Genomic DNA, 11834 nt, shown 5'->3' with positions numbered 1-11834 from the left:
TTTTTTATACAAAGATGTTCATTTTGTTCCACATTTTTTATCGTTTACTCAAATCCTCCTTAACCATTATCTCGAACTTTTGGCTAGCCATTATTTCCTTAATTTTTGGATTGAGAATACCGTAAAGCCTTTCTTGACTAGTGACTATAGTAGTTATGCATCCTGGAGATTTAACGTGAGCTGGGCAGCTGACGAAGTGACGATTCCATTCCCAATCCTTAACAAGCTTAGAGGTCAAGTGATGACACCTGCACATTCCTTCCGCTCTAAAGTTGACGATGTTCTCGTGTTTCCCAAGTCCTTTAGATATGCCCCGGCCCTGAACCTCTCCATTCCTCAAAAGCTCCACAGTTTCTTTTGTGCTAGCACTGAGCATTCATAGGGACAACATCTTTCCTCAGGGCACTACTTTTACATGGTCCCTGAGACCCTGACAGTACCGGCTTGTGCTTCAAGCGTTCTCTTTAGCGAAGCTTGCTTGTGCTTCAGTTGGGGAACTTGGACCAGAAGATGGAGGGCTAGTAGTATTCTTATTAAGCCATCAGGCTTAGGGACACAAAGGTATGGATCGGAAAAAAACGGTTTATTACTATCTGGTGTTGATACAGTGTAGTAAGCCAGTTTAAGTTGTTGGATCAAAATCTTAGAGCTTGTTTGGAACACAAGAACACCATAGCCAGTTAGAGCATTGCACACTGATCTCTCTGACTGCGGTTGCATCTGATCATGTGATGTGAGTGTTAAATTCGACACGCAAGAACATTGAGATATCTGCCTTCATATGTGTAGGAGGCATACAACCCTTGTGGATACAGTAACCTGCTTAAAAGTACAAGCCCAATGCAAAGCTGTGTCATACGGCAGGTACGTGCTGGTATCTTCCTCTCGCATTCACTCGCTCTGCGGTCTGCGCTGGCCTTGGCTGTCCTGGACCAGTTTTGTCTATCGCTCGCGGCAACAGGAAGGTACGTACTGTGTGCTGGGAACCCCGAAACGAGCAACGGCCATCCACAAAGCAAAACAAACTGCACGTGAAGGCGTTGAAAATGTCGTAGCGTGCATGCTACTTTTTCTACATGTGTGTGTACAAGGATGAAATCTGGCACAAAGGATGCAGCGAGAGACCATGCACGCTTGATGTCTAAGCCGCTGATCGACTGGCGTTTCTTTAGGACGACAACCTGCATCTTTAACATCTTCTTTACCTTTCTGTTAGAATGTAGGTTGAAGTCTTAACCTTCACGCTTCCTGGCTTACTTGGGAGCTCTGAGTATAATGATGGCTGATGAGGATGTAAACTACGGATCATCACTATGGTATCCTCATCTATCTTTTGTCCATCCATCTGCAATGCCGGCGGCCAGCTGGTGTTATGATCATCTATCTTTTGTCCGGTGTTGACGGTACGGTCCTCGTGACCTTTCCCGTTGTAGCTACAGGCGCCGTCCGTGGTCACACGCTCAGTTCTTCGCATTTCTTCATCAGAAAGATCAAGAAGGGCTCCCGTTATTCATTTGCAGCCAACTTGCCGGACGATGTACAATGTACTCGTCGAGCTCCATCAATGGCCGTCTTAGCACGCCAAGCTAATTACTACTACCAGCCACTCCTGATTTATTAAGCAAACCAAAACTGTAATCAGTCGCCGTGCGTGCACTGGTTGCAACCACTGTTGCTGCTTCCTTTTCGTCAAGGGTACCAGCACGTACGCACACAGCGACCATGCATGTACGTGTGCATGGAGCAATCAATGGCCGGGTGTGCTTTAACTAATTTAATTTCTTGATTGGTGTTTCACTTTCACCGCGCACGCACCCAATCTTCCATTTTTCTATGGGGGGTGCTACGAAGATCGACCGACGGATCTCGATGAAGGAAAAGAAATGGGGGAGGAAACGCGTCCGGACGTGCCTGCAGGCTGCGGCAGATCTGCTGGCTGGTCTCTGGTGTCATGGACTCATGGCAGTGCATGTGGGCCCTGGCGCCCGTCGGGCCCGCGTGTCGGTCACTGCAGTCGACCGCAGAGGCTGAATCCCTCGTGGCATGGTGAGGTCGAGCTGATCGATCTGAGCTAGCTAGTGTGCCCGTCCTGTGATGTGATGTGATGAATAATAACCAGGCAGGCCAGGGATGATCGACCATGGCACGTGCCGCAAGTAAACTAGGTTATCGACAAAAAGTGGGTGAAATGATAAAATTGCATGTGATTTTCTTTCTTTGTATGAAAAATAATGATGATACGTGTTGCTGTGTAATTAAGAACGTAACTCGATCTGTATTCCAATGCTCCCACACACTACGCACACCTAGCACCTGACGCGTCTGATGATGATTAGCATGCATGCATGTGCCAAAACCGGATCTTGGACACACATGATGCTCGTGATTTTTTCTTACCCGGCGGAATTTGGAGAATCGTTAAACACTTGCAGACGCGTACGAATGTCGTCTTGGTACGGAACAATATATACAGTATATGTTCATTCATCGTTGTTAGATGCATGGTAGAGGATGAGTAGAGTCAGAGGTGGATCTAGAATCTAAATTTAGAGGGCTTATTTTTCCTTCTTCTTCCTCCCTCCTCGCTTTTACTTTTTCCTCCTACTTCTTCCTCCTCTTCTTCATTCATAGTTGAAAATTATCGGAGGCTCCATAGGCTGCCTGAGGGTAGGGGGCTCCAGCCCCCCACCCCTACACTGGATCCGCCCTAAGTAGAGTCAAGATCGTTTTTAGGGAAAATTCAAAAAAAATTAGTGCTTAAAAAAGAAGAGTAGAATGTATAGCGCATCACTAAACTAGCACCAAATTCTCACATGAATCACTTAACTTGCAAATACTACGGCGCACCGTCAAACTTTCATCCTTGTTCACCAAAGGTCCTTCATGCATTTTAACAACCTTGTTTCAAAAAAACTGTTCCTTGTGGAGAAAAGAAAAATAAGGAAGGGAGGGGGGGGGGGGGGGGATGCGACTTCTCGCGTTGACTAGGAACAAAATCGCGTTGGTTCGTGAGTTGTGAATGGTAAGGGCAAACTTACAAAGTTAAAAAAAATAAAGGTAAAATTACAATTGCACTGTAAAGTATGGGGTAAGAACACAAATGCTCCTAATTCATAGCAAATGCTGTATAGATTAGGATTGTTAGACATGTTTGGGCCACAGCCCACAGCATGCAGGCATGCAGCAGCATGTTCTTTTCATGTTTGGAACATCTGCTTGTCTTGGAGCAAACATGCCACGGTCGCGTCCACGGGGAAAAGGGATGGCACGCGCTTCGTGCCTCCGAAAGTGCACCCGTGTCAGAGTTCCCTTGGATGTCCTTTTCAGCTATTTAATTAAATCCGAAAAGAATTATCCATCAATAGTGTATTTTTTAAAAAAAAATATGTAGAGCATAATGATATGCGCCATCGAAGATAAAAGGCGTGTTATTTTATAGTATATGTAATGTAGGTTTTCATAAAGATAACTAGTAAACTAATAGTACTAGTAGTATACTCCGTCTGTCTTGCTCTTTTAGATTCGTTCTAAGTCAAACCGTATTATATTTACTAGTAATATTTTAGGGACAGAGGGAGTAAGCATCGTTAGACTCATCCTGAAATACACTTTTTATAATAAATATATATGATACTATGCCATAAATATTGATATTTTATAAATTTAATCAAACTTAAGATTTTTGACTCAGGTTAAAGCTAAAATAGAGCTAAAATAGGATGTTTGAAGAGGCGAGGCATCCTATGCAGCTTGCCCTTTTATATCTCGGTATCACTGCAATTCTCATATATCTGAACCCTTTACCGGAATATAATAAAGCAAAATTAAAAAAGAAAGAAAAAGAAAAAGATGGACACGAGCAGGTGCTTGTAACTGTGGCCCCACCTCTTCTACCACCCTCGCGGCTCGCTCACCTTTTCCATTCCTCCACTTCTCTCTCTCGTCTCACCTCGTCGCGGCCTTCACTCAGCTCAGCTTGGCAAGTTTGGCAGCATCCATAAAAGCCCCTCTCCCTCTCTGGCACCACCCACTCCACCACTCCCGTGCACGCACACACTCCACAGTCCGAGCTCGGAGCTCGGCAGGCGGCTCACCGGCGGTAACCATCCAAAAGAGGCGGCAAAAGGAGAGATCAAACAAAGGGAGGGTAAAAAACAGTAACAAAACAAAGGCAGCAGCACAAAGCTCGCGCACTCACTCCCCGCTCTTCGCCATTGCCGTCCCCCGCCCCCTCTCGATAGAAACGCCACCTCATTCCCCACCGGCTCACGCCCTTCCCGTTGCCACTCCGCGTGGCCAAGAAGAAAGGCCGGGGAGCGTTGCTTCTTGGGGGGAGAGGGGGAGGTGAGGTGAGGTTGGCGGCGGTCACACCATGGCCGCGGCGCCGCCTCCTCTTGTCGCCGGCGGCGGCGGGCGCATCCTGCTCGCCGCCTTCCTGGCGGCCTCCCTCCTGGCCTCCGCGGCCAATGCGGCCGTCTCGTACGACCACCGCGCCCTCGTCATCAACGGCCGCCGCCGCATCCTAATCTCCGGCTCCATCCACTACCCCAGGAGCACGCCCGAGGTACCTGCCCGCGCCCACGGCCGCCTCGCTCTTCCCGTCTCCCGCTTCTCGCGCACGAATGCAGCTTGCTCCGGCGGCGCTCTGCTTCGCTTCACAAACCAGAAGCTCTGAACAATCGAATCGAACGCAGATGTGGCCCGGGCTGATCCAGAAGGCCAAGGACGGCGGCCTCGACGTCATCCAGACCTACGTCTTCTGGAACGGCCACGAGCCGGCGCAGGGGCAGTACTACTTCGCCGACCGCTACGACCTCGTCCACTTCGTCAAGCTCGTCAAGCAGGCCGGCCTCTACGTCCACCTCCGCATCGGCCCCTACGTCTGCGCCGAATGGAACTTTGGGTACGACCCATTGCTTGTTCTTGGTCCTGTAATTCGACGATTTTTGAATCAGAACTTCTGTGACAGTCACTCGATGTCTGTTCTTTTCAGTGGCTTTCCTGTTTGGCTCAAGTATGTGCCTGGCATCAAGTTCAGGACGGACAATGGGCCCTTCAAGGTAGTCTACTAGTTCCATGTTTTCACCCAAAAAATGTTTTTTCGCGACACTGAAGTAAACTACTGTCATTCTTCGATTATTCACCAATTGAGGCCAGGGCCCAGGGATGCGTCTGATTCCTCTCGTTTACTGCAGGCTGCCATGCAGAAGTTCGTCGAGAAGATAGTGTCGATGATGAAGTCCGAGGGGCTACTTGAGTGGCAGGGAGGCCCAATCATCATGGCTCAGGTGAATTCTCGGTTCCCTTGAGTCAACTTTGGAACGGAGCTGAAATTGGAGCTCAACCGGGAAGCTGGTTCGCCAATTGTGCAGGTAGAAAACGAGTTCGGGCCGATGGAGTCCGTTGTTGGCAGCGGCGCCAAGCCGTATGCAAACTGGGCAGCCAAGATGGCGGTTGGGACCAACACCGGTGTGCCGTGGGTGATGTGCAAGCAGGATGATGCCCCAGACCCTGTGGTACGTTGCACACTTGTATCTGGTGTCAAATAACTGAATTTGCTATGTAGCTGTTTCAATTCTTACTTTGTGTGAATTGATCATGGCAGATCAATACTTGCAATGGCTTCTACTGTGACTACTTCACCCCAAACAAGAAGTACAAGCCGACCATGTGGACCGAGGCGTGGACTGGATGGTACTTCTCTTGATCCAGTCCACCCAATTTATTCCTGAGGCACTTCCTGTGAAAGCATGTCTAATTTTACAATTTTACCATGTCAAAGGTTTACAAAGTTTGGAGGTGCGGTGCCTCACAGGCCTGTGGAGGACCTTGCCTTTGCCGTGGCACGGTTCATTCAAAAGGGAGGGTCCTTCGTGAACTACTACATGGTAAGAATTTTGGAAGCCATGCTGGTCACACCAGTACTGCCGTTGCAGTGAATGTAGTTCTAGCTGTGGTGAGTTGTGACCACATTTGCATGTTCTGAATCTGATGCAGTACCATGGAGGAACAAACTTTGGGCGCACAGCTGGTGGCCCCTTTATCGCAACCAGCTATGACTATGATGCCCCGATCGACGAATTTGGTATGCAGTGATTGCCATCTTTGATGAACATGAATTCCTGTTGGCTGTTGAGAGATATTTTTGGAAAGTTTACAGCATGGTTTTACTTAGTCTTTGGCGTCTGAAAAATTATGAGGTTTACATTTCAGGTATGCTTAGGCAACCGAAATGGGGTCACCTGAGGGACCTGCACAGGGCCATCAAGCAGGCCGAACCTGCATTGGTTTCTGGTGATCCGACAATACAATCGCTTGGAAACTATGAGAAGGTTAATGTTGCTAAGAATGTTCCCACATGACAATGTTTTCCCAAATACAAGAAAACATCAGCAGATATTCATGGATCGATCAATTGTTTCAGGCATATGTCTTCAAGTCAAAGATTGGAGCCTGTGCTGCATTCCTGTCGAACTACCACACGAATTCTGCTGTGAAAGTCAGGTTCAATGGGCGTCACTATGACCTCCCTGCTTGGTCCATCAGCATTCTGCCTGACTGCAAAACTGTGGTCTTCAACACTGCTACGGTGAGGGATTACTGTAGACTGAGTCTTTCATTTTTTTTTCTATAGGTCATGGGATGATGCAGTCTAATGAGAAAATGTCGTAACTGTGTAGGTGAAGGAGCCAACTCTGCTGCCGAAGATGAATCCTGTGTTATGGTTCGCATGGCAGTCCTACAGCGAGGACACAAACTCGCTGGATGATGGTGCTTTCACAAAGGATGGCTTGGTCGAGCAGCTCAGCTTGACATGGGACAAGTCGGACTATCTGTGGTACACCACCCAGTGAGTGACTAACTGACCATGATAAGGCTCTGAATCGACAATTTTGATTCTAAAGCTGACGGGTTCTCCTTAACTTTGAATTATGCTCACTGCAGGGTCAACATTGGTGGGAACGAGCAATTCCTAAAGTCTGGCCAGTGGCCTCAGCTCACTGTCTACTCTGCTGGACACTCAATGCAAGTGTTTGTCAATGGGAGATCATACGGTACTAACATCTATTTTAGGTGTATCGCGACGCTGATCGCATCAGTGCCAAGTATCATATTGATGGAATGCTCGTGTTATAGGATCTGTTTATGGCGGCTACGAGAACCCGAAACTAACATTCAATGGACACGTGAAGATGTGGCAGGGCAGCAACAAGATCTCCATCCTAAGCTCAGCAGTTGGCCTTCCTGTAAGTTGCTCGATCGCAGACCAATATTCCATGTCCGGAGTAAATATCAGATCATCTTACTGAAAAATGGTCGTAACACTGACATTTGCCGGCGCTGCAGAACACCGGGAACCATTTTGAGTCCTGGAACGTCGGCGTCCTGGGACCGGTGACCCTCTCCGGCCTGAACGAGGGGAAGAGGGACCTCAGCCATCAGAAATGGACATACCAGGTGCTTCTAACATCCTCCTCAGAAAAAAAAACGTTCTTGCCTTTATTGAGTCCAAGCTCGATCACACTGATTTCTGAATCTCGGCGGCGCAGGTCGGCCTGAAAGGCGAGTCGCTCGGCATCCACACCGTCACCGGGAGCTCCGCCGTGGAATGGGCCGGTCCCGGCGGCAAGCAGCCACTGACATGGCACAAGGTACTAGACAATGCAATAACTGCTGCACTGCAATTTGCCAGCAAGAACCGTAACAGTTTCATCAGCTGCTTGTCTTGTCTGCATCTCGTGGTTTTCTTTGTCATGCTGAGTTCGGGAGAATTTGTATGCAGGCCTTGTTCAATGCGCCGGCGGGGAGCGCACCGGTGGCGCTGGACATGGGGACAATGGGCAAGGGCCAGGTGTGGGTGAACGGGCGCCACGCCGGGCGGTACTGGTCGTACCGCGCCGCCGGCTCCAGCGGTGGCTGCGGGCGGTGCGGCTACGCCGGGACGTACCGCGAGGGCCGGTGCCTATCCGGTTGCGGCGAGCCCTCCCAGCGGTGGTACCACGTGCCGCGGTCGTGGCTGAAGCCGAGCGGGAACCTGCTGGTGGTGCTGGAGGAGTATGGCGGCGACCTCGCCGGCGTCGCCCTCGCCAGGCGGACCACATGAGCCGCCGCCGGCGCCGCGTTCTACCATGCATCTGACTCGTACATACCATGACGAGGAGCAAGCCAACCACGCCGCATCACGCGGTAGTTGTGGACGGTATCTATACACACCACACCGTACACTGAGAAACCACAGCAACGGTATACAACAAGGCGATGGGCCGGGGAGGATGAGGATGGCATTTATGTGCAAGGCGGAGAGGGTTGTGGTCGTTGCCGGCCATCAGTGCGGCGGCACCGGCACACACTTCGAGCGTCCCCCAATTCAATTGGATTCTTGTTTTCTTTTTCGATTTTAATTCTCTGAATGTTACTACAGAGTATGTGTATGCAGTATGCATACGCATGCAGGCAGCAATGGTGCTTGCGGCAGCCTACTGCGTGCTGACATGCTGTGTTTCTGCAAGCGTCAACATGAACGCTGATCGATCTAGCTTGGCATGGAAGGGTCATGGCTTGATTGCTGTTTGGATGCGGCGAGTGTCCGGGTCATATCGAATGTTTGAATATCTATTAGAGGACTAAATATAAATTAACTATAAAACTAAACCAATTATATAAATGAAGATTAATTCACAAGATGAATCTACTAAATCTAATTAATTTATCATTAGCACATATTTACTGTATCATGATAACTGAACTAATTAGGTTTAATAAATTTATCTTGCGAGAATTAGTCTTCACTAATGCAATTGATTCCATAACCAAGCAAATTAGCAAATTAGGCTCCACCAGTACAATTAGTTTCATAACCGATTAGGAAAAGCTGCAGCATGAATTGGTTCAAACCGGCACGAAATTCATTTATGAAAAGCTGCGAGGATGGCACTGGTGGTGTTCACGCGTCGTCGTCCTGTCTGAAAAGTGGGTAGTGCTGGAATCCATGAAATTGAATGCTCAGGAAGTCAGGCGCAGTGCTGAGCGGCACAGGGGCAGGGTGATGCCATGGCAGGGCAGGATAGGAAGTGCAGAGCAGAGGTGCTACTGCGCGACCCATGTTTCATGTTCGTAAAATTTCAGGCGGGAAGGAGGGAAACCAAGGCAGGCTGGGTTAACCTGAAGTAAGAAGAAATAACTGGACAGTAATCAATCAAAGGACCCGTTTGACTTTGACAAAATGTGGCAGCAAAATCAACTAATCTAACTTGAACCTTAGCAAAGAAAAAAAGTAAAAAATTAACCCCCTTCGAAACGAAAGAATAAAGAATGGTAAAACACGAAAATATGGAAAAGCGTACGAGTAAAGTGAGAGTAGTTGTAAAACAGAGGATTCGGAAACAGAAGAAATCTATACAACTAGGTGTTTGAGATTTACAAAGAGATTTAGAAGAAAATATATCTTATACCTGGTATATTGGTGCGAATTTCATTTCTCAGGTATTCTTTATTGGGCTTTCCTAGGCCCATCCAGCATGCTCCGCAGCCCGCCTGACCAAACCTGCGCTGCCCAGCCCAACTATGCGCCTTCCTGGGCTGGGCCGTAACGAACACGAGCCCGTCACAGCCTATCAAACTGTATGGACGCGCCGAGTCCGAACTCGAAACGGATCGTTTGGTTCCGGTTGCGCGCCGCGCACGGCACCAAGTCACCAACTCTTCCCGCCACCAGCCCACCAGACACCAATCCACCCCACCACGGTCTCCGCTCTCCAAACGCAAGCCTCTCCGACTCCGACAGCGTCTCTGCCTCCCGCTACAAATACCCGCCCGGCCTTCTCCATCCCCACTGCGTCATCGCCTCGCCGGAGCCGTCGCCTGCCGCAACCAGCGCTGCCCGACCAATCTCCGGCCGGAAGCACTCCGTACCGCTCCGGCTGGCAATGGGTAACAAGAACAAGGAAGGCGGCAAGAAGGCCGGCGGCGAGGCGTCGGCATTGGGGCACAAGAACAATGGAGGCGGCAGGAAGGCCGGTGGCGACACGTCGTCGTCGGCGAAGGCGGGCTCGGTCTCGGCGCCATCCGTCAACTTCAACCCCAAGGACGTGACGGACCCGTACGAGCTCCTGGACATATGCGCCGCGGCTTTCCACGACAAGTACGCCTCCGCGGCGATGCGCGAGTCGGCGCTAGCGTCGCTGGCCGGCGCGCTCGAGGGCGTGGTGCCGCTCGACGAGGCCGCCGACGGGTGGCCCCTCGTCATCTTCGTGTTAGTTTTGATCTCCCAGAGACCATCGGACCCCAACAGGCCCGATGGGCCTCCTCGCACCCGCGCCCTGATCGGGGGCGCCCCAGCTCGTTCTTAGCTGGTGGGCCCCCGTCGCGCTGCGTTATAAAGAGAGGTGGGGCCAGCGGCACACGACACGAGGATTGCCGCCGCCGCCACCCTACTGACACCGTGAACCCTAGCCGATCTAAAGGAGGCGCAGCAGCGGCGGGGAGCTCCACTGCCGGCCACCGTCCACACCTTCGCCTCGACCCCGTGCCCACGGACGCGACCTGAGCCTCGGCCACCGCGAGCACCAGCGCCTCCCGACCATGGCGGGCACGTCTGCATCGCCCGCGACACAAGGGCACGAAGGTATAACCCCGTGCCCCTTCACCTCTCCCTCTCTCTGTCACTCAGCTTGTTTCAAATCCACACGAGTTCTTCCGATCTACTTCATGAAGTAGTCGATCCCGAAGCAAACAATGGTATCAGACGCCTTACACTACTCTCGTTGATGTAAGATTGGAAGATCCCAGAGAAAAGAACCCAGAAAACCCTAGAACAAAACCCCACAGAAACCCTAACCCTAACCCTAGCTACAACAGAAAAGGGGCGGCGGTCAAGGGAGGACTTACGTATTCTCTCCTTGCGCCGTCCATCGTCGACGTGCACGGGACGCCGGCGCATCGACCCGACCCCTCGAGGCTTTGGGCCTCGCGCGGACAGAGGCCGCGCGAGCCGCCGCCGTGCCGCTCGTCGCGTGCCGGATCTGGGCACCACGGTGATGCCGCTCGACGGCGGCGCGCCCACCTTGTGGTGGACGCGCGCGCCGGCGAGGGGGCTCGCCGTGGCGCCGCTCTACCGCCGGCCGCCGCTGCTCTCTCGCTCGCTCGGCTGAGAAGACGAAGGCGCTGAGAGAAGGGAGGAAATGAGCTAGGGTTTCGGGGGCGAACGGCGCGGGGGGTTTTGTTCACCCGAAACGCGCGCGCAGTCGTCGATCGCGATCTGACGGTCGAGGTCGAGCCGCGCTTCACTGGGCTCCTTTTGGCCCAGGCGGGAAAGGGAAATGGCGGCCCGGGCCCATGTTGCTTCGCCCGCGGCCGCGTGCGCACGCGGGGGGTGATAACGGGCCGCCGCCCAGCACAGACGCGCGCGTGGGCCCGTTTTCTCGTGGGTTGCTGCGCACGTGCGGGCCCAAATTGCTGCTGGGCCGCCGCCAAAGAATTGGGCTAGCTGGGCTGGTTTCAATAGAAAGCACAGTGATCAGTTTTTCAATTTCAGAAGTACTTTTGCAATAGAAATTCATTGAATTTGATGCATTTCAAATTCAAATTTGATTGCATTTTGATACAATGCTTCCAAAAGATAAATAGACATATTTTTGATAGAATTAAAGTTTTCCGCTGCAAAGATTAAATAGTTTCATATGCTAATGTTTAATTGTCTTGATATTTAAATTTGAACCAACGGGAGAATTTAAATTTTCAAGGCAAATAGATAATCTTTTGAATTGTAATATTGTTATTTTTTGACCAACGTTAACAATGACAATATTGCAATTACTATTGTATTATCTTTTGAT

General features: G+C 50.7%; 1 protein-coding gene across 1 annotated transcript; it reads left to right on the top strand.

Moving 5' to 3' along the window:
• The first annotated feature begins 4100 nt into the window (after positions 1 to 4100).
• Positions 4101 to 8575, top strand: LOC112877817 (beta-galactosidase 4). The gene is made up of 16 exons (XM_025942188.1): positions 4101 to 4564; positions 4695 to 4903; positions 4994 to 5060; positions 5196 to 5288; positions 5373 to 5516; positions 5606 to 5694; positions 5783 to 5888; positions 5998 to 6085; positions 6214 to 6332; positions 6425 to 6589; positions 6681 to 6850; positions 6946 to 7055; positions 7138 to 7247; positions 7348 to 7458; positions 7551 to 7652; positions 7784 to 8575. The coding sequence occupies exons 1-16, from the start codon at positions 4373 to 4375 to the stop codon at positions 8102 to 8104; spliced, it is 2196 nt and encodes a 731-aa protein (XP_025797973.1). The 5' UTR covers positions 4101 to 4372; the 3' UTR covers positions 8105 to 8575.
• The last annotated feature ends 3259 nt before the right edge of the window (positions 8576 to 11834 follow it).

This window comes from Panicum hallii, chromosome 1 (assembly GCF_002211085.1).
Source record: "Panicum hallii strain FIL2 chromosome 1, PHallii_v3.1, whole genome shotgun sequence".
Lineage (NCBI taxonomy): Eukaryota > Viridiplantae > Streptophyta > Magnoliopsida > Poales > Poaceae > Panicum > Panicum hallii.
This window is presented reverse-complemented; position numbering and strand designations above follow the sequence as displayed.